This window comes from Paramormyrops kingsleyae, chromosome 4 (genome assembly GCF_048594095.1).
Source record: "Paramormyrops kingsleyae isolate MSU_618 chromosome 4, PKINGS_0.4, whole genome shotgun sequence".
NCBI classification, from domain to species: Eukaryota; Metazoa; Chordata; class Actinopteri; order Osteoglossiformes; family Mormyridae; genus Paramormyrops; species Paramormyrops kingsleyae.
The window spans coordinates 29,533,952-29,557,459 of record NC_132800.1 but is presented as its reverse complement, the minus strand read 5'-3'; the positions used below and the strand labels follow the sequence as shown (position 1 = coordinate 29,557,459).

The 23,508-nt window shown below is 46.3% G+C and overlaps 1 protein-coding gene and 1 long non-coding RNA gene across 5 annotated transcripts in view; one reads left to right on the top strand and one right to left on the bottom strand.

The window, feature by feature from the left end:
* Positions 1 to 13,177, bottom strand: part of tpk1 (thiamin pyrophosphokinase 1) — a 32,814-nt gene extending 19,637 nt beyond the window's left edge. The window contains exons 1-5 of one of the 4 annotated variants that reach the window (XM_072711079.1): positions 13,093 to 13,177; positions 9,991 to 10,049; positions 7,076 to 7,150; positions 5,361 to 5,430; positions 109 to 181 (exon numbers count right to left, since the gene is read on the bottom strand). In XM_072711079.1, the coding sequence (XP_072567180.1) occupies positions 109 to 181; positions 5,361 to 5,430; positions 7,076 to 7,150; positions 9,991 to 10,033 (261 nt within the window). In that variant the 5' untranslated portion in view covers positions 10,034 to 10,049; positions 13,093 to 13,177. The other 3 variants (XM_023796387.2, XM_072711081.1, XM_072711080.1) reach the window with 3 other exon arrangements.
* Positions 12,315 to 23,205, top strand: LOC111835767 (uncharacterized). Its single transcript, XR_002836283.2, has 4 exons — positions 12,315 to 12,366; positions 16,364 to 16,421; positions 22,020 to 22,094; positions 22,893 to 23,205. It is a non-coding gene; the product is annotated as an uncharacterized lncRNA (long non-coding RNA).
* The last annotated feature ends 303 nt before the right edge of the window (positions 23,206 to 23,508 follow it).

Here is a 23,508-nt window from a genome sequence, read left to right as displayed (position 1 = left end):
CTAAAAGCATTTGCTTGTATTGGCACAGTTGGCAAAAAAAACAATAGCAGTAAATCTGAAAAAGGCCTCGGTGGTAGTGAGGTTGGGGGAGGCCGGGCTGTACGATACCTTTCCCTCATAGAAAGATCTGACTTCAGGCGTAATGGAATCGAAATCCCCGCTGATGTAGTCAGGCAGGAAGCTGGAAGGAAAAGAGAAGGAGTACTTATTACATTGTTTGCTGCTACATATTTTTAAATTATTATTCATAAATTCATTAAATACTTTACTAATAATTTATTACTATTTCTGTTTTTTGCACATTTAAGCCAATTCACAGCCCACCTACTTGCCCGCTCTCTCCTCTGTATAGTCTGGCGTCAGTCTCAAATCGAGTAATTCAGTACTTACACTTTTTGCGTATGCGACTGAATGCACTTACGTGCTCAAAAAGTGTAGCCTATTAAATCCGATTTAACCAGGCCAATTTCAACTATTTTTTATTTTGTTGTTTTTGTATTGTTTCATTCATGTAAGATCTAGTATAATTCAATAATGCAAAAGATAATTGCATAAAATGTTCTGCATTTTTTGCACAGTCAAATCTTGATTGTTTGAATTGTGTTAATGAAACTTTGAATGTAAAATGGAAATGTAAAAAATGGAATGTAAAAATGGAGTTATATAAACTGTGCTGTTTTTTTCCCTCTAAATAAAGATGGGATTAGGAACAACAGTTTTCTGCAAGAATTTCCAGAACCTACTGAGGTGCTTGGTGAAAAATCTGGCACTGAACACCATTAAGACAAAAGAGCTCATCACTGACTTCAGGTAACTACTTCCATTCTACATTTACAAAGAAAATATTATGGGCATTCACTTGTCAGAGGACCTCTCATTGACAGTGTACTGACATAGTACATCTCGGGATGATCAGAGGACCTCTCATTGACAGTGTACTGACATAGTACATCTCGGGATGATCAGAGGACCTCTCATTGACAGTGTACTGACATAGTACATCTCGGGATGATCAGAGGACCTCTCATTGACAGTGTACTGACATAGTACATCTCGGGATGATCAGAGGACCTCTCATTGACAGTGTACTGACATAGTACATCTCGGGATGATCAGAGGACCTCTCATTGACAGTGTACTGACATAGTACATCTCGGGATGATCAGAGGACCTCTCATCGACAGTGTACTGACATAGTACATCTCGGGATGATCAGAGGACCTCTCATCGACAGTGTACTGACATAGTACATCTCGGGATGATCAGAGGACCTCTCATTGACAGTGTACTGACATAGTACATCTCGGGATGATCAGAGGACCTCTCATTGACAGTGTACTGACATAGTACATCTCGGGATGATCAGAGGACCTCTCATTGACAGTGTACTGACATAGTACATCTCGGGATGATCAGAGGACCTCTCATTGACAGTGTACTGACATAGTACATCTCGGGATGATCAGAGGACCTCTCATTGACAGTGTACTGACATAGTACATCTCGGGATGATCAGAGGACCTCTCATTGACAGTGTACTGACATAGTACATCTCGGGATGATCAGAGGACCTCTCATTGACAGTGTACTGACATAGTACATCTCGGGATGATCAGAGGACCTCTCATTGACAGTGTACTGACATAGTACATCTCGGGATGATCAGAGGACCTCTCATTGACAGTGTATTGACAGTGCATCCCAGTCCCAGAGGTGCTAACCACTGCACCCTCGTACCACCTACAATGTATTTCTTTAAATACGATTTCTTGTATTACCTGTGACCCTGGCTAGGATAGAAGGATGGAAAAAGTATGGATTATTTATGTATAATTAATAAATATACATAAATTATGAAATATTATAAATATATTTAATTACATACTTAGACATGCATATTTTATATTTTTCTGGCTGCTCTTTGCTCCTTTAAGCATATTGAACAGGGAGTTGCATAATGAATTCCATTGTACTTACTACCTGGACTATGACAATAAAGACATTCTATTCTATTCTGTACTGAAGTTTTACTCATGTAATCCATCAATCTTCTGCAGCATTCATCCAACAGAGCAAATTTAACAGTGCCTTTATGCGGCTGATACAATATTTTATAAGGCTTTTACTTCTTTAGAGATAATCCAATGTCCCTGTTTTGATCAAAGGACCATAACGGTGACACAATGAAGAAGAGGGCACACAGTCCAAATATTAACCGAATATATTTATATTCTTATTAGGAGTATGTTTATTTCAATGTTAGCTTGAGCGTTTACACAGGAAGCAATGGTAGTCAAACCTTCTGAGTCACTCACGAGTCATATCACCTTCCAACAATCAACAGTCAGAGGTTAATAAAGTATCACCTTATATCATCAAGGGTAAAAAAACCTATTTTAATTAAAAAATGTTAGTAACAAGCTGGCCTGCACAGTGTTTCTCCCTGAGCTGCACAGATGAGGCCTGCTGTGGAGCTGGCCTGCAGTGTTTCTCCCTGAGCTGCACAGATGAGGCCTGCTGTGGAGCTGGCCTGCACAGTGTTTCTCCCTGAGCTGCACAGATGAGGCCTGCTTTTGAGCTGGCCTGCACAGTGTTTCTTCCTGAGCTGCAGGATTTCACTGAAACATGTTACATGTTGACCATTTGCTTTTGAGGCAAACAGTTCACAGATTCTTCCTTTTGAATGCAAACCCTCCCCCTCGGTTTTTCTGTAAGCTTCTCCACAGACTACATCACCGTTCAACATATAAGAAAGAAGATCCGTAACATACACTACCCAATACCGCATGGTAGGAGTAAGGAAAATACACTGATACCATCAATCCTGAGAAATATAAGTGCGACTATTCACTGGGGAACGGGAAATAAAAGGAGACTAAGGGAAGAATGCTTATCCCTTAACCAAGCATTTCAAAGTCACTATGTAATGCAAGACTTCTCACTGCTCAAGAAAAACAGCCAAGTTCACAATTCAGCCTTGAAAAGAGGGAAGGAACAAGAAAAAGAAAAGAAAAGAAAAGCACAAGCGATTCCTTCAGAGGGTCCCCTACCTCCTCTGCGCTAAAGAGCATTAGCAAGGCACCAGCTCCGAAAGGTCTAAATAAGAGCCACGTCTGACGTTTTCAGGGGCTTCAAGGCCTGCGCCAACCTGGCCAGCCCGTCGCCTGGAGCGTCTCGGAGACCACGGGCAGCGCCAACAACTCATCCATGCCCGGGGCCTCCATAACGGGGTGAGCAGTAAACACAGGCTTCCAGGCTGCGCTACAATCCTCTGTCATTTATCACGCAGCTGATTATACCTGCAGCGGGCAGCACTGTCCACTCAGTGAGGCCCCCCCACCGGAGACACTATGGGAGAGGGGGGGGGTTTATTATCGGGGGGAGGGTTTATCAGATGAAGGCTGAATAAGCTCATTGTTATGTATTTTTAATTATGCAATTTTTAATTATATTTATTAAGCACTGCTTCCATGGTCTCCTTTATAAAATTTACGGGGGGAGGGGGGAGAGAAAGCTAAAATAAAAAAAATTAATAGATAAATACAACAGGTATACCCGTTAGTAGCCTGTGAGTAGCTTGTGAGTAACCTTGAGTCCGTCCCTCATTTCAGAAATGCCAAACGTCCAGCAGAGACTAACTTGATGGTCACTTGCTTGACACTCATTACATAGTTGGAAGGCAAAGTAATGAAAGACAGCGGCACCTTTCCGATGACATCGTAAGGTCCAGCAGCCTGATCACCCGGCTTTACCCCAGGAGAAACCCGGCAGCCACAGGGCCTGGTTACCCTGGGAGAGACCCAGTGTCCACAGCAGGGTTGGGGCTATTCCGGAATGCAGTGATCAATTCCAGTCCAAATCAGGAAATGGAACTGGAGCTGGCATTGGAAAAAAAAACTACTGGGAACAGAATTGGAGTTGAATTTGAATTATAGGGAGATTTAAGTTCCAACTCCAGTTCCATTTCCTGATTTGGACTGGAATTGATCAATGTATTCTGGAATGGCCCCAACCCTGGTCCACAGGGCATGGTTACCCTGGGAGAAACCCAGTGGTCACAGGGATAAATTCGGGGAGAAACTCAGCGCCACAGGGCCTAAATACCCAGTGAGAAACCAAGTGGTCACAGGGCCCAGTTACCCCAGGAGAAACCCCGTGGTCACAGGGATAAATTCGGGGAGAAACCCAGTGTCCACAGGGCCTGAATAGCCAGGGAGAAACCCAGTGGTCACAGGGCTTGGCTCTCCAGCAGATTGGACACGCACGCGCAAACCAAACAGGCAGGACAGGCGGTTAGAATATCAAGTTTATGATTCTACACTATATTCTGCAAAACTTAAAAAGGAGGCAAGTCAAAACCAAGTCAAACATTGTGTGCATTTAAAGACACACAGCTACAAAGTGCAGAATGTGCTAAACATGTACACACATTTTAGTACATTATTGAGAGAACAAGCCAGAAATCAACATTTGCATTTGATTGAAATCAATTATGGCCCATAATATGATAAACTGACTATTCGAACCTTGAAAAATTAAACACCGTATACCTCAGAACGGCTTTGGTAGTAATTACACGCTTTTGACCTGCCTGGAACTGTGCGTAGGCTTTCACTTAGGGTAGGCAATCTTACTTACGTAAGTTACTTACATAAGACAATTTAGCGACCATATAATCATCTAAATAAAGTAGCCAAATTTAAACTTTCCTCTGTTCCCTCAGTCAATCACTTCAGAAATTAATAGCGCAAAATCATAGGGTAAATTTAATGATTCGTTGAATGAGTGTTTCCAAAGGATATTTTCGTCCTCCTAAGTGCTTGCTAACTTTAAACTCGCTCAATAACTGCTTATTTTGGCGGTAACACCACGAGAGGACAGGGACGTCGCCGCGCAGTTAAAAATGATTTGAACCCCCCCCTGAATTTTTATTTTTTTTTTACTGATAGGGGACATAGCTCTCCTCAAAATCGGCTTCCGCACCTTGGCCAGCGAAATCTATGGAGGGGACCCCCGCCCCCCCCAAGAGGCACATGTCCATTCGCTTGGGGCGCCAGGCAGACCTGTCAGAGCTTATTCTAGGTAAAAGGACATTACAGCTTAAGGTTCCCGGATGGGATGCTGCCACTGGCTGATCTTACTATTTAATCCGGGAAAATAGAAAGAAATTAAAAATTCTAATTACGCTCAATGCAAATGAAAAGGCTGGCGTTAAATCTAATCCCTATTCTCACTTGAACCTGCAGCGAGAGACAGGACCCTAAGACGATTACAAACCCTGGATGATTACACTTGCAGTGACTACAGGACACTCCCCTGCGCACAGGAGCAGGGGGCGGAGATAACGGAGTGTCACTCACCTGTCCCTGTGGCCGTCGGTGGCGTGGTACAGGTGGTTGGCCGCGCCGTCTGCACACGCCCTTATCACGGCTGAAAGGGGGCAAAGGGCGCACAGAGGGTTCGAGGGAAGGGCGTCAGGGAAAGGCGGTTTGCAATGACAGCATTACGGCCCTTAGTGCAGACCTGAAGGGGGTGACATCATGACGAGACTCTCTCTCTTGAGGAGAGTATACGTTTATAGCTTAAACAGTCTGAATGATTCCTTTAAAATCAGACAATGTGTCTAACTTGCAGCCTGCTGGAGATCAAGATTGAGCCTTAAGCAATAAACTGCCCAGTAAGGCAATTTCGCTTCGGTTGCAATGGACAGAATGTCCTGGAATTAAGCTTCACAGCTGGGATGTTTCGAGCAGATTTCAGGCAGATCATGATACTATTATGACTTCTTGATTCAGCCTTGATCTGGACACCACCCTCCACGCTTTAAACATTTGGCTCAGGTCCTGTCGAAGCTTCAGGGGCCCCTCTGAGCGCTGCAGGGGCCCCTCTGAGCACCGCAGGGGCCCCGCTGAACGCTGCACGGGCCCCGCTGAGCACCGCATGCTCGTGTTCCGGCAGCGTTCAGCGTGATCGGTATCACACATGCTACACTCTCCCGGGTCCTCGAGCACTGAGAGGGACACGCCGGCCAGAGACGGGCCCCGCTCTCCCACAAGAGGGTCCTTAATGGGTAAAGGTCTGGGGGCCCATTTCATAAACCCATATTGGGGGCCCCGCGGTGACATCAGCACGTGGCCTGCGATTCAGCCACAGCTCGTCAAGGACGCTGAAGCTGGAAAGTAACCCTGGTTTACCAGTCAGTGATTGGGGGGCAGGATGGTAGCGTGCGTCTGACCAGCACTGAAAGGGACCCAGGAGCTTCAGAAGTGCCGTTGGGGGGGGGGGGGGGGTCACGGCAGCAGGTCTCCATTCTGCAAGGTCACCGGCACAGATCGCGGCCCAAGACGAGGACATCAAAGCCGGCCAGGCCGCGCCTTCCCCTGTAGCCACGCTGCGCCCAGCCCAGGCTGCCCGTCACCCAGCCCACATCAGACGTCTCCTGGTCAGTCCTGAAACTCCAGCCCCTTATGGGGGCTGAGCAGGAATCCAGTCTCCATACAGAACTTTGCAAGACCTGCAAGTTTTCCGCTGCAGTCGAAACTGATAAACACCACAAAATCGACACAGACGCCATAATTGAATCCGCAAACTGGGATTTCTGACAAACGCCCAGTGTCCCCCAGTTCGAATCATCTGGCCACGCAGATAACCATTCCAGCTACTCTCCTTAAAAAAAACTCCACGTGCTGCTGCATTATCTACTCCTACCAAGTGTAGAGAGAACCAGAGGATTAATATGGCTTAATATCGCGATCTGCCTGAATTGCGTTCCCAACATCCCATCCGTGATAATTAAATTCGGGCTCCTTTGTGCACTGCAACCTAAGCAAAATTGTGTCACAGGGCAATTTATGGCTTAAGGCTCCATGCCGTCATTCCCAGTCTTGATCTCTAAAACGGTGATGCTGTTATTTCTGCCTCATGGCTCTGGACGTTTGACTGCGAACTTAACCACACTAATCGCCGTAAATCGCCAATCTGCTGTCCTTTGCTGAGAGAATTTAGGCTTGGTTGACTGGTGATCTTTAGCCATCGAAGACCTCATTATTAATGCTGTAAAGGGTCCGTGTTATACCTTTCCTCCAAAGTACGTGTAGATAGTCTGCATCCAGTGGCTGGTTAAGGATCAATAAGCAGATCTTCTGTTTTCCTGATGGGAGGAAAGCGGATGGTAGAGATTTTATAACTGCATTCGGTTTCAAACAACATACAAATACAGGAAATTAAGCACACGACTGTTATAAATTGTCCATCATTAAACATTTAAACACCAGTATTACTATCCCTCACAGAGGCTCCTCTGAGAATGTGCTGTCTTAATTCACCAGAGTTAATTCTGCAGAGATATTTCTGCACAAATTAAGGGAATTATGTTTTTTTTAAGAGGCATGCAATGCCCCAAAACGGATGAGTTTTCCCTGAACTGACACTAAATCAATTGCACAATGAAGGGCCTGGAGACGCTGCAGCCCTGACAGGAATCACAGTACCTCTCCTGACAGGGCAATTTAATGCTTTTACCGCAAACACACATCTAGGTTATTGCCAGAGACAAAAAAAACCCATCTTATATAACAATTTCAAAGGAATAATCCACATTGCTGTTTGAAATCAGACAAGCACCAGGAACCCCCCCCCCCCCTCCCAGCCGCTGACAGGCTCTGAATGGGGTCGCAGGTCGCATCACCAGGGGGCCAATAAAATTCCCGCCAAAAACCTGCTGCAATGCGTCCGCACGTAGCCGGCATTCCCGAGAGATGCCGATCCAGACTGACTGCCTTATAATTTATCTTAATCGAGACATAAAATAATAAATCAACCCCACTGCGATGTTCAAACAGTCAGTCTGGCTCCAGTGGTAACTTTCACGGCTGTTTGCATCATGCAAACTCACACGAGGGCTGTCTGATTAAAATTTGCTGATAATTGCTGCCACCTGTAATAATAAAATGAAGATTAACTAACAAAACTAAATAAACACAATAGCAGTTTGGGAATTGGGGCTAATTAGCCGGAAGGTCAGAGTAATCGTGACTTGACAGGGTTTGTTTGCTTTGATGAAACATAATGAGGAAAATCAAAGGATTTAAAAAAAAAAATCAAGGGATAAGAAAGGAGAGCAGGCAACACCCCCCCCCCCAACCCAAGCGACACTTCCCTCCCTCCCTTCTTTCTCCATCTCTCCCTCCATTCCTCTCTTCTCCATCTAGATGACAATTCCATCCCTTCTTTCTCCATCTCTCCCTCCTTCCCCCTCTCCTCCATCTAAGCGACACTTCCCTGCCTCACTTCTTTCTCCATCCCTCCCTCCTTCCCCCTCTCCTCCACCTAAGCGACACTTCCCTCCCTCCTTTCTTTCTCAATCCCTCCTTCCTTCTCTCTTCCAAGTGACACTTCCCTCCACTCCATCAATGTACCAGAAACTGCTAGTGAAACATTTCTTCTTTAAACAAACGTGTGAAAGTCACGTTCAAATATCACTCATCTGATGCCAATTAAAGTGCATGATTAAGAAATATTGCGGGACCAATACCTGCGGTTTAAATGAAGCCCGATACCGAGACCCCAAAATCCGGGGCGAAATTTAATCCCAGTCCAGCCCTGATAATATTATAAGTGCGTGGCTGCCTGATGCAGTTCCCCAGCCTCACAGCGCGTTCATTACTGCGCACAAAGCATGCGCTGCTGCACAGGAGCCCTGATAATATTATAAGTGCGTGGCTGCCTGATGCAGTTCCCCAGCCTCACAGCGCGTTCATTACTGCGCACAAAGCATGCGCTGCTGCACAGGAGCCCTGATAATATTATAAGTGCGTGGCTGCCTGATGCAGTTCCCCAGCCTCACAGCGCGTTCATTACTGCGCACAAAGCATGCGCTGCTGCACAGGAGCCCTGACCTTGACATTCACAGGTATCTTCTCACAGAGCTTCCAGTGCTCGCGTAATGAGGGGGGAAACATTAAAGCGTAACACACCACGGAGGGCATTTGACCTCTGCATGGGGAGGCGATCATTATACTGCAAAGTTCTTACATAAAGACAACTGAAAATGTACATTTTTTTTACATTTAACAGACACATTTGTCCAAAGCGACCTACACCTAAGTTAAATAGCACATTTTATTTTTAAAAATTACAATTAGGGCTGCAAGATACCACATCGTGATACAATCGCGATTGTATGGTGCATGCAAAATAATCACCAGGGCTTTAGATGACATTTATCTGGACGCCGGCTTTTCAGTACTAAACAGGCGTTTACTTAGGCCCACAATTTAGTAAGCAGAGTAATAGTACGCATTAAATATTAACGAGAAGCGTACTGTAGCGCCCAAAAGTCAGTAGTCTGTATAATTTCGTTGTATCCTTATGTTTATCATGATTAGCGGAGCGCCACATGCTACAGTTCTGGTTACCATGGAAGCGATAAACACTGAAGCGGCGGCGAAGAAAGGGAGAGATCAGCAACAACATCTTCTAAAGGAGGAGATACTGCGGATGAACAAGGTAAAAAGATGTTGGTGGTTAATTACGCAGAAAAATCCGCGGAATTTATACAAGTTACTAACTTTTGGGCGTCACGATGCAGCTCTCATTGATATTTTAGGCATACTGTACTACTAATCTGCTTACCAAACTGTGGGCGCAAGTAAACACCCTTATGGTACCGAAAAGCTGGCATCCGGGCCAATGTCCCGTCCGTCACCTATAGCCCCGGTCCAGTCGGGTCTGGGGCCACCACACGGCGACAGTCCCCGGGATCCGGCCCCTAATTATCATCTACATTACAAAGTGACACTTCAAAGGTCATATTCAGACCAGGTACAACCAGAGATTTTATATTCCAGGAGGACAAAAAAAAAAAATCTGACAACCTTTTCTGTCAAATGTGACACGTCTCCAAAAACCCAAAGTCAACCGCAGGAAAAATTTACTCTGACAAAATATAGAGAATTCATTTTTAGGCTGAAAATAAATCAGGAAAGTTACCTGCTGGCAGCAAGCAGTCCAGAGGAGTGAAGGTGTCCTCCATTCTTTCCAGATAACTTCTGGAGAGAATAAATCAGAAACAAACTTTGAATATAAAATAATTCCATGCATTCAGTACAGCAGCTGAACGCATCCTGCAGAGATACATCACTGCCAGGCATCCATCAATGGAGGCAGAATTTAAGCCATGTCAGCACAAGAGACAGATTCCTGCATAACACCCCCCAGCTGCACCCCCGAGATCTCCCTCTGCTCCCAGTGCCTTCAGGAAGGCTCTGGGTGGCCCCTCCAGTTCCCTACCACCAGGTCGCGATGGTGCCGAGTACAGCTACACCATCAGCAACCACAAGCTGCTGCGCTGCATCTGGAACATCTGGATGCAGAAAGATTCCATAACACACCAGGTCCACCTCTTTCTGCATCTACGGCAACAGGAACACTCTTCCCAGGGCAGAAAGTGGCCCCTCGCCCCACCACACCGTCTGCGCTGCCGGATGCGCGCTGCCAGGCCGTCTGGAGAGCTCAACTCCAGAACTAGTGTCCCGAAATAACCTGCAGACAGCTTCCCAAGGATGAGCGAATGGGCACTTCCCAAAAAACTGGGCGCATATAAACCCAAATTCACACCAAAATACAGGTTCTAGGCTCCTAGCTGAAACAGCAGACCAGCATCACAGGGGCCTGGAGGTTATACAAAGACTGCAGGTTTCAGGTGGTAACAGACGGTGCCATTATCCATCTACTCTACTGTCATGCATCATGGGAAGAGAGCAGGGAGGGGACAGGCAGGCAATCTGCACGGCTGGATATGCTGACTGATCGGCGGGATGAAGCCAGCCGGCCGCCCCATCAGGAAGACAACGGTCAAGAGATCCTGCGTGACCTCCATAAATGCCTGGCACATGCAGCGCCGGTAGCCGTAACACGCAAGAGACATGCCACGGGGAGGCCGTAACACGTCAAGCTGGCACAGTGCGTAGGGCTGTAACACGGCAGGAACATGCCACGGGGAGGCCGTAACACGTCAAGCTGGCACAGTGCGTAGGGCTGTAACACGGCAGGAACATGACATGGGGAGGCCGTAACACGTCAAGCTGGCACAGTGCGTAGGGCTGTAACACGCCGGGAACATGCCACGGGGAGGCCGTAACACGTCAAGCTGGCACAGTGCGTAGGGCTGTAACACGGCTGGAACATGCCACGGGGAGCCAAAGAAAGCATATATACCCGTGTGTGGTCTGGTCCCACATACATGCACTGCACCTGCCAAAACTAAGGCTGGTCATGGCGTTGTCTCCGGGAAACACGCTCCCATGAAGCAGCGGGAGAGCAGGGCTCCAGCTGCAGAAACATCAGGACAGGTTCTCACAGTGCTGGCCTGCACTGAAACCCGCCAATCAGGTGGCAGACACCCCCCCCCCCCCCCGCTGAGTGCTGGGAAACAGCTCTGAACAAGTCCAGCTCTCCCAGCACTAACATTCACCCCGGTTCTCGGGAAAATCGACCAGATCCATCCCAGCCAGTCATCCCGTCCGTGTCTCTCTCTCTCCACCATCTCTAAGCTGACAACAAAGCCTTTAAAGCAAGCCAGAAACACTCAGAATACAGCAGAAATGTCCTGGATCGATAAGGGCTGCTTAATGTTGATGGCAGTCAGGATGTTCACTATGTAAGAAGGAGAATTTATACCCAAAGAGGCTGTCAGTTAGAGTTCCGGGATGCCGGCTTTTACTTCAGAAAAGAGCCTCACAAGCCACAACAGATTTTAAGAATAAAAAATGGGCAAAATAGTTACGAAGCCCCGTCCCAACATACACACTTCTGTTCGCAAAGTTAAAAAAATACAAGTTTTTAAGGAGGAGGAGGTAGATCAATATGGGAAAGAGCAGCCCCGAAATACGACACATAACAGACAGGAAGATGGAGATGATGAACGCCCGTATCCCCCCCCGCCAACGGACACACGGTCAGGGGGGCTACATTCTGTGTCCAGCGTGGGGGTGCACGTTTAGCTGGACACGCTTTTAACCGCGGACCCGACCTGGACAAATGCACCTAGAGTAGATGCAGGGTGGGGAAGCGAACAAGGTGGGTGTGTGAGAGCATCCACACCCCAAACAGAGACCTAGGGCAGGACATTCTGCTTTTCTCTGACTGTAAATAAACCCCTTATGTACCACACAGAAAGACATAAAATATATGTGAGTGAGTGTGGATATATCTTTCTCAGGTCATTTCAGTTGCTATGGGAAATCGCTTTATTCATGTTGCCAGCATAGTTATTTATTCACATCAGCCTTCACTCTTTGCAGCTTCCCATCTTCATTTGAAGCCCCGCCGCTAAGCAGCCAGATCTCGGCTGTGCTTCGTTCAAAGGTCGGTAAATTTCACCTTCTCCAGTCAATCATATAATACAGTACGTAGACTCTTCATAAAACAACGCGGAAAAGTTTACTGAGAAACTTTCTTAATTCCTGGATAAGCATGCGGTTATTGGATTAAATCATATAATAAAACTTAGTTTAGTTAGCAGTTCGCCCACACCGTGCCCAGAATAAGTGATCAAACATCAGTACCGTTACACTACAGTGGCTGTAATATTAACTAGAAATGTTTCGGCCATTTGTTAATCCGTACAAACGTCATTCCATTTAAACATCAGAAGTGTATTATTTACTTTCCATTTTTGAGCCTTTTGGCCAGGTTGCAGGTATTACCATTTCTGAATAAGGTCGACGCCTTACGCACTGGTCTGTACCCGGTGATTACTGCAAACATTATTGGAGGAGGAGATGAAGCGCATCGCCGCTTAAAATAAATTCGGTACGCGGGACCGTTTACAAGGTGCAGATATGTGTACGAAAAGCAGAAGAACAGCAACAAACAAAACATTCACGGTAACCTCTCGCCTTAAAGAGAGCGACAGGTAAAAGACGGCACTGTTATGCCAGTTAAATTAACGAGACCGGCGCCACGATGCACTAACAACCGGGAACACCAGCGATCACAAACCCGAGCGATAGACCGCAACCACTTAGCACCGGGCACGGTGTTTCCGCCGCGCGCATGCCCGAAATCACGCGGCCAGTCGCCGGTACTCACCCGCCGCTCCGCCGCTTCCTGGGCCGACGCTGTGAGCGCTGCGATGACGCTCACGACGTGTGCGTCCCGTACGTGCGCTGCCGGCGTCCACACAGCGCCCCCTGTGTTCGTCGGAGGCACAAGCAGGCGTAATGCCTCATTTAATAACTGTAGTGTTAAGGCTAATTTACATTTACATTACTGCACACCGTGTGCAGAAACACTACGGGTTTGTAACTATATCTTTGTGGGGACTCTACATTCATTTCTATGGAGAAAACTCTAATCCGAACACGACAGCCTTAACCCCTACCCAGCCCTAACCGTAACCACAAGTAACCAAACAAAATATTAGACTTTTTTGATTGTATTGATTGTGGGGACCTGAAAAAAAACAGGTTACATGTGGTCCCCACTATGTAATATAAACATAATCCACACACACACACACACAATACACCTGATACCTGATTAAAGCCCCCTCTTTAGCAAATGTTCTTTGCTTGTGTATGTGTGAAACAGAAACAAAATATTCATTTAAAGACATTGGGGGTAATTTGCTGGGTTTCTCTAATTTCATTTACACGGTTCTTTCTCTATTCTAGCTGAAGGACAAAGGGTTACACCATTAAAAAAAAAATTTTTGGGGGGGGAGGGGGGGATCTGTGTAGCGATACGCTGTTCATTGTTTTGAGATTCTGCTGATCGCTCCGTTCTCTGATAGCAGTTATCAGAACCGCCCTGCTCTGCTGTCCAGCGTGTCTCCTTCTCGCCCCATTGTGTAAGGGTGCGTGATCTCACGCATGGCCCTACACCACAATTTAAAGTCGATAGTCCTTAGCAATTTACTGACCTGAAACCTTTTTTTTTACCTCACTCCTGTATTTCAGGGAACCCCTGCTTCTGATTTCAGATAAAGGGGATGTTTTTCACAGAAACAACTGAAAGTGCACACGCAAACACAAAATTACTCAAGCAGTTGCATGAAAACTTTTCTTCCGGAGCAGGACATGCCCCTACTTTGAACATTTCTGTTTGTTTACAGCCCTGAGACTCTAATGACAGTGATTTTCTTCTCCACCAGCCCCTGTCCTCTGAGCCCCCTGTTCCCCGGGTCATTGGCCTTTCCCTCTTCCTGTCTACTAACCGCCTCCTTCTCCTTCCCTGTCACCTGCTCCTCCTCCCTGTACCTCAAGCCCTCCCCTCTTTCCTGCTCCATCTCCTCGCCCATCTCAGCCTTCTTCTCTCGTTCCCTCTCTCCCTCCTCTTTGTTCATCCTCGGTGAAGTGGAACCTTCCACACTCGTTGAGTGGGAGGGAAGGACCTCCCCTCCACTCCGCTCTCCGTTCCCGCTTGGTTACCACCTGCCCACTTGGTCTTGGGACGCTTCATATTGTTTTTTCGACACAGCCCCTTCACAGCCATCTTGTGCTTTGGCACAGCTGGCTATAACTCCGGTTTGTGACCCAATGGTCTCATTTTACATAAAGATTTTGATTTTTATAATTAGACATCAGCCAAAGCCTTTATTGGACCAAAAGGTAATGTTCCACCTTGGCACCAAATATTAGGCACTTCTGGTTTTTCAAAAATTGACAGAAAATAACTGTAGCTGCCAGACATTTTTGCCATAGAATGGGAAAAACTATATTTGCTGATATTTTTGTGTTTGAGTTTCCCGTTGTCAGTATATCTATCTATCTATCTATCTATCTATCTATCTATCTATCTATCTATCTATCTATCTATCTATCATCTATCTATCTATCTATCTATCTATCTATCTTTGACTGAAGAGTCTTAACTGTCTTCAAAGTGCTTCCATTTTCTCTTGCCGCACCTGACAGCCATTTGCCTTAGAAGAAACCGGAGGACCTGCCCAGCAGCCAGCCAGACAAAGAGCTGGGGGCAGTCAGGGGTTCCTTATACATACTGTATATGCAAAGGTGCACCTCTGTGACACGGACTCCACCGCATCCCCCTGCTGGTGAAGTCAGGGTACTGCCCTCGCAGTCATGCTCAGTTATTGCAAATCCAGCCACCTCCCAGCTGTCAGAAGCTTGGTGGGCAGGAGACCATGAGAGCATGTGGAGAACAGGGAGAAAAAAAAATCACGTTCAGATGCTGGTGTAAAGCTTGATTGGTCCTGGATGGGCAGGTGTCCTGATAGCTGGCCGGTTTTCTTGGTCAGGAATGGAATCCTCTACGGAGGTGTCACCACCTTCCCGTGCGCTAAATGGTGATGGCTGCTTTCATTCACCTCCTTCTGGCTCCACTTACACTTCAGTAGTAAAACATCTCCTTGATAACGCTGTGACGTCGTGGGTCTCTCTGCTTACAGAACCTCCGCGAGAGTGAACATCTCACACTTGCATACCAACCCATCATAATCTTCTTTCTCCTGGCCAGCATTAAGCATTAAGGACGGGGACATGCGCTGTGAAAGGTGTTGCTTTTACACTAAAGACTTTTATTACTGCAGCATCCATCAGCAAGTTACTGTCCTGAATTGCTTCATAAACGATACACCCTAGGAAAATGGAGGCTGATTGGCACAAAAGTATCACTTAAGGGATTCAGGGAATCACTTGTATGTTCATCCATCTATTAGTCTTAGATACAGCCATCTTCCATAGGCACTTATCTGCTACAGGACTGTGCTGCGCCCAGAGCCCATCCCAGCAAACAGAGTGGTCACTTTGGCTGGCATGTCAGTGCATCACAGTTCTGCTAATCTGCCCATTTTTCAAGTTGGTGTTTTGGTTAAAACTGAGGACGCAGTCGTATGATAAACACAGTTTGTCCGCAGTAAGCTGGAGCACCGGCTAAAGTCCTTGTTGAGTCCACTACAGGAAATACCTCCCTGGCTGCCTGCGATTACATCAGGCTTTGTGTAAGCTGATGTAATCTTAACTGCCCCCATTCAATTTTCCCTGTGCCCCCTCAGCACCCAACAGCCCTGCGCTGTAGGCAGAGATAATGCCTTAAATGGGTGATGCGCGTGTGTGTTCGACCTGAGTCTGCATTTCCCTTCCCCTGAATGTGATAAAACACTGGTATGGCTCTCTGTCTCCTCTTAAGCCCTCGCTGGGAGGATTGCTGGGCTCTGATAGGGGCAGAGGGCCCCGGGCCCCTTGGGGCCCCGTCGAACCTGGGGCCCCATTGAGCCTCTCTCCTCCTGCTTGCGGGATGCAGTGCTTACCTGCTTTTGCACGCCTCTCCAAAAAGGGTCACGTGGCCCTCTGACGACCCTCCTCTGCTTGGTGTCTCTTTTCCTTTCTTTTCCTTTTAGCAGGTCTTCGTGACGCTCGCTCCTGACCATCATAAATCACACAGCAGCCGCCAGGGAGGTGAGTGTCCACACACGTCTGTAAGCGAGATCGAACGGCGAATAAACAGAGGTGTGCACGCGGAGAATCGAGCACCTCGGTGAGGAATGGGAATTTTCCTACTGAGATGAGGGGTTAAAACATCAATATTTATAGCATACGGGCAACATTTTGGATAAAGACTTATATATCAAACTTTGGTAAATTTTCCAAGCACAAATAATGTGGCTCAGAATGAACAATTTAATCACCAACAATGCTAATCGATGGAATAATCAATAGCGGTAACCTCACGCTTGCCAGCCTCCCCACGCCGGAACAATTTGCTCTCACAGTCTGTGGTCCAACTCCCTTATGAATTATTAAATCGAGAGAAGAAAGAAAGGAAGAAAGTCACGAATGAAAATCTGCCATTCTGCTCGTGTGCAGAGCAGCATGTGGTATCTGATGCGACGTGTGTCTTACAAATCCACGTTATTATTGTTAGCCAAGGTAGGGGGCGCAATTGTGCGGTCGAGAATGATTCGAGGCTCTGATTCGCCATTGATTGAATAGTGACTGGGATCGTGCGAGGTCTAGTATGGATTTTGACCTTCATGTGAGGCGCAGAGCAGGATGCTAATGTAGCAGATGGCTATCGGCGCACCAGGTGGCTGCCTGAGGTGGAAAGTCGCCCCGGAGAAGATCAGGCAAACACGGTCGTTTCGAAAAAAGACACAAACCCTCCCTGCCTCACCTGAACACTGAGATCGCCTGTTCCTAATTAAGCCGCACACACTCCCTGCCTCACCTGAACACTGAGATCGCCTGTTCCTAATTAAGCCGCACACACTCCCTGCCTCACCTGAACACTGAGATCGCCTGTTCCTAATTAAGACGCACACACTCCCTGCCTCACCTGAACACTGAGATCGCCTGTTCCTAATTAAGACGCACACACTCCCTGCCTCACCTGAACACTGAGATCGCCTGTTCCTAATTAAGACGCACACACTCCCTGCCTCACCTGAACACTGAGATCGCCTGTTCCTAATTAAGCCGCACACACTCCCTGCCTCACCTGAACACTGAGATCGCCTGTTCCTAATTAAGCCGCACACACTCCCTGCCTCACCTGAACACTGAGATCGCCTGTTCCTAATTAAGCCGCACACACTCCCTGCCTCACCTGAACACTGAGATCGCCTGTTCCTAATTAAGCCGCACACACTCCCTGCCTCACCTGAACACTGAGATCGCCTGTTCCTAATTAAGCCGCACACACTCCCTGCCTCACCTGAACACTGAGATCGCCTGTTCCTAATTAAGCCGCACACTCCCTGCCTCACCTGAACACTGAGATCGCCTGTTCCTAATTAAGTGACACATACTTCAGCCTTTTGTCGTTTGTTGTTGTCACTGAGCTTTCACTGGTTCGCTCGGTGGCCTGTTCTCTGACCTGGTTCTATTCCGGTGATTCCGAGTTTGGATTCCATTTAATAAATTGTCTCACCTGTCCTGTTTGCTGGTATCAAATCTGAGCTTGGACTTTGACTCAGACTCTGTTGGCCGGACAGGTCTTGTTCCCCACCTTGAGGATTCTGGGCTACAGGTGTGAACTGCATCATTAAAGAGAGGCTGCTGCGGTCTTAGATCCAGTCTCCAATCATCACATACACACTCGATGTCTCTCTCCTGGCCTAACAACATCCAAAATGCATTTCTGTTTCTGAGTAAAATCATCCATATTTAATGCCAATTCAAAATTCATCATATGGAAGTTCATATTTTGCAAAATGTATGTCACAGGGTTATCGCATAATTTATAATTAATAAGAACCCTATTACATTGTTACAATCTTCAGGTCTTGGTCAGGGGTGAACAGGTTGCACGAGTGAGGTGAGCAAGACTATTCGTCCTATGTCCTATTCGTTGTGCTGCAATCGGAACAACGCAAACAGAGACTCAGATAGAAGGGTTCACAAACTTTTTGATCAAAAGTCCGCAGCAGATTTTTGTTCGAAGTTCAATTTTCAATAACAAAACAGCATTTCAGATGAACTTGCGGTTCAGTCCACGTCCGGACCGCAGTCCGGAATTTGAGAATCCCTGCTCAAATAGATCACATAAAAAGAGTTTGTTTACAGTACAAGACAGACCAGTTTTCCCAGCAAGGACTGCGTTACCGACCACTAAATTCAGACAGTGTTCTTTGGCCGGTGATGGCACTGGTGCAAGATGTGATTAACGCCTCCTGTAGATCTTCCCTCAGGTGTCGTACATTTCTCATAGTCACCAATGTCACAACATCCCTAAGCTGCAAATCATCACATCAAACTGCGAGCCTAGGAGCTCTCTCACACGTTGGATAAAACCTGTTGGCTCTTGAGCTGTGCTACAGTCTTTGAATTGGTGCTGTCTTTCATTTAGCATGCTGCGAATTTTGGCAAGCTTCCAGGCTGAAGGCTGTCTCAGGCTTTTCCGGAATTATGAAGACTTTCCAAAACATCTACCCCCATATGTCACTGTGCCGTCGATTTACAGTTTTTCATTCAATAAGAAACTCATGCTTGTCAGTCTACACTAGCATGAATAAAAATGAAAAACTGTAGTAAGATCTCCAGTTTTCTAATAGGTCTTTGCTATGTCTTGGAGAAATCTCCAGGGCAGGTACAGGACTTTTCAAATGGTTTACTGTAGCTATGCTACCTCAGCTGCTCCAGCTGACATGAACTGGCATTATACAGTGCTAATCATCCTCAGGAAATTACTTATAACTGGAGAGAATAAGAAATAAAAAAACTAGACACAATTGAAATATATAAAAATTAATTTATAAGGCAATATAATTAAGGTTGTCAAGAATGTTAATTTAAATGAAAATGAAGACATAGAACTCACAGAAGACAGAATCCACACACTTAAACTGAACACACAAATGATATTAAGCAATGTGTTCAAAGCAATAATGATGCGACAGAATGTCTCAGAATCACTTTTTGGCAGAAATCTTATACCATCTTTGGACTAAGTCTTCTTCTGAATCAGTACCGTCGATGTTTCGGGCTTGGTGACGAGGAAGACTTCTATGCATCATCAGTAATCTAAATGCAAAACATGGCTTCTTCATATGACATACGGCTGGACTGTCACACGTTCTGCCTATGGATGAGTTGCCTTAGTGATTGTCAGCATCACATGCTATTAATAAATAATAATAATTGACACTTTTTTTTAATCCCTGTGGGGAAATTCTTTTTATGCCTCCCTCAACTTGCTCTTGTAGATTGTAGTTGTCCACCTGTAGCGGTGCCCAGGGAGCTGGGGATTGAGGGTCTTGCTCAAGGACCTGCAGACGTGCTGAGGCTGGGCTTGAACCAGCGACCTTGTGATTACAGGCACACAGCTTAGCCTACTGAGCCACACGCTGCCCCTTATATGAATAAGGTATGAATGCGGTCCGTAATATAGCACTCCATAAAATAAGCCCCATTTTTGTTAGAAATTTTCATTTTCCATAACCAATTATCTAATGAACATTGACCCTGGAGTCTGTCAAAGGACAACAGGACATAATGTTGAGAAGACCCTGGACAGGATGCCCGTCTATCGCAGGACGTAGGGCATGGGACACCCCGGACGGGACGCCCATCCATCGCAGGGTGTAGGGCAGGGGACACCCCGGACGGGACGCCCATCCATCGCAGGGCGTAGGGCAGGGGACACCCCGGACGGGACGCCCGTCCATCGCAGGACGTAGGGCAGGGGACACACCGGACGGGATGCCCGTCCATCGCAGGACGTAGGGCAGGGGACACCCCGGACGGGACGCCCGTCCATCGCAGGGCACACACTCCTACAGAGAGTCACACACTATAGACAATTTCCTTATACCATTTCATCTAACTGCATGTCTTTGGACTGTCGGTGGGAAATGCAGTGATTTGTATAATGAAATGTAATCCACTTCTGAGTACAGTAACAAGGCAAATTTGGAGCATCATTGTAGCTTAAGTGTCATCATCCGCCTGATCTTGTTTGGTCTACATAGTTGCCCTTTGAAAAGCATGGCTCTGCAAATGCATGTTTTATTTTCTCAGCCTAATTAAGGGGCCATCACTGCCCTGCTCTGAACCTGATCTCAGTGGACGAGGGCCTGATTCAGCCAGGACCAAGACATTTGTCACGATCTGATTGGTCCATCATGCAAATTGCTGAGGCTGAGAGGTGTGAGTCAAACACCCCGCTGCTCAGTCCTAAAGCGGCCTGACATTGTCATGCCAAAAAATGGGTTTGAATCTGCATCAAAGTGTGCAAGCTCACAATTAATTTAATTAGAAGACACTCTTATCCAAAGCGACGATCAAGAGAAAGCAGGGTCAGCCTGTCCCTGGAGCGGTTAAGTAAAATCACTCAGCTGACTCCGGGGATTCAAACCAGTGACCTTCCGAGCATCGGTAACCTGCTAACCAACTGGACCACACACTGTCCTCAGCAGCTACGCGTTACCATTTAGCTGAGACAGGGAGCTGTTCAATCCCCGTATCTTTTGTCCTCCCCAGAGTGAGGCTTCTCTAAAGAGCAATTCCAGGGAAAAGGTTAAAAATGATTGAAAACCAGTGAGCTCAGGTACTGTGCAAGGGTGAGCAGTGCTTCATAACAGCAGACACTGCCCAGAGGAGCCATAAGCAGGGGGAGGCTGCCCCGGCCTCCAGTGATGTACGGGCATTTAACCGCACGGCGTTTGCCACTGACCTCGCCAGCGTAGAGACCATGACGTATTACGAGTTTACAGGCATTACTCTGGTGCACGGCCCTGAACAACGGCGAGCTTTCAAACGAGCATCTGGAAAAATCTTTTTGTTGACAATAGCGAAACTTGTATGGTACTTCCCATTTTTAAAAACCATTTTTTAAATCACATAAATAGCCCCAAGTTCGTTCTTGGGATACAGGTTAGTAAGGCCGGTCTTGCCAAAACTACAAGTATGATCTTTGCATTCTTCATATTGAGAAACACCTGGTGTCTCATCACCGATGGGGCCAGAAAACCTGGGTTTTAGCAAATCTTGGATTCGTTTCTCTCCTGATTGTCCCAAAAAAGGGGTGGAGTGGCATCATTCCCATGCAGACACATTACATTTCCATCTGAAAGTCTGAGGTTGGTGTCAGTGAGCCTCGACCAATCCCTTGATCCCATTTACCTTTTAGCAAGTAGCTTTTGATTTCCGGTATTATAATATGCTTCTGCAGGTGTCTGAATAAATGACTCATGTGTGGAGTTGGGACAGGAGCACAATGATCTGAGGCATCAACCTGAATGAAAAGTAGCTTGTGGGTCCAGGTTTGTTAGCATGGCAATGGGAGAGTTACCTTGCAGTCTGTCTCATGCATAAGGGCAGTGGGAGAGTTACCTTGCAGTCTGTCTCATGCATAAGGGCAGTGGGAGAGTTACCTTGCAGTCTGCCTCATGCATAAGGGCAGTGGGAGAGTTACCTTGCAGTCTGTCTCATGCATAAGGGCAGTGGGAGAGTTACCTTGCAGTCTGTCTCATGCATAAGGGCAGTGGGAGAGTTACCTTGCAGTCTGTCTCATGCATAACCACAGTGATGGTAACAGCTACCTTGCTGAAATTACAGATGAAGAGACAGGAGAAGTCCGCAGCCCCCAGAAGCCACCGTACCCGCTTCATCGTCGTCAGGCTAGAGTAAGAGGTGACAGCTTCAATTTTCCAGGGATCTACTTGAATTCCTTCAGGGGTGGAATGTATCTAAGGAAGGTTACTGTACAAACATGAAACCCACATGTCTCTAGCTTTGTAGAAAGGTGCCTGAGGACACCGAAGCAGCACACTGCTGAGCATATTACAGCTTGCCATTCACAAATGCCTGGAAAACAGTAGGTGCATGAGCTGATCCAAAAGGCATAACTAGGTACTTTCCGTGCCCAGATATGAGCTGAAGACTGACTTCCACTCATCACCTTCCTGTATTCGGTAAGGGGCTGCACCTGGAGAGAGACCAATCTGCCACGGCTTCCACTGGATGCTCTATCAGTTATTGTTTTCTGATGGCATTGTTCTGTTGTTCCTACTTTGGCGGACCCATAATTGGCTTAGTAGTCTGTCACACAGGATCCAAGTACGGAGAACAGCAGAGTTTATTTTCCAGACCTAGAAATAACAGAGAAGTCTCAGAGTAGAATATAATGTTCATAACAAATTCAATTACGAAGCGTAAGGTGAAACCACTTGCTGGAGTAGGAACACGAGATAAAAACAGGGCGGCCGAATGAACCAAGACAAGCGCGTGATATCTTCACCTGTGCTGAAATTATGAGCAAATAATTGAAAGGGCTAGTTGTTTAAACAGCTAGATAAAGCTGATTGCTGCAAATTACTTGTTTATGCCTGAGCAGGGAGACTGATATTGTGTGACAGTAACTGACTGTTTTTGTTATTAAGATGTATTTTACACTCAAACTTTGTTAATGTTTTGGTTTCTGTTTATTAGGAGAAGATGCTTGATACTTTAGGCAGATTCCTGAACAACATGATCAAAACATAAACCTTCTGGATGTCTTCTGAGGAAAAGTCAGACTTTGGGTTTGGATTTCCTTTTCAGGATCAGACAATAGGAGTCTGTTAATCTTGAGATCCTCCAACTGGAGTTTCATGTCTTTTACGATTTGACATCTAAAAAATTTACGCAGCAGAAGGCGCTAATCTTACCGTCTTATTGTTTCTGCAATTTTGGCATTTCATCCACGCAAAGTCACAAAAACACTTTCTGTCTAGACAGTGTGGTTTTTATCTGATGAGACCTCTGTCATAGTAAAATCTGTCTGGATTTGTTTTGGCCTGTAAATGGCAAAATAAACACTTATGCAATTGTGCATGACAAAATTAAATTTAGCGTGAAAAATTTTTTTGCCCAACATTGAAACAAATCCCTTTTAGTTGTTTGTTTGAGATTAAGGGTTTGTGAGAATATTGTAAGAATTCTTCTTATATTCTTGTTATTTAGAATGTTCTGACAAATGCCGTAGTTTAATGCTAACTTTAAAAGTGAAAACAGTGAACCACTCCTTCACCATAGCCTGTCACAAGGAATCTTAGTGTGCGTTTGT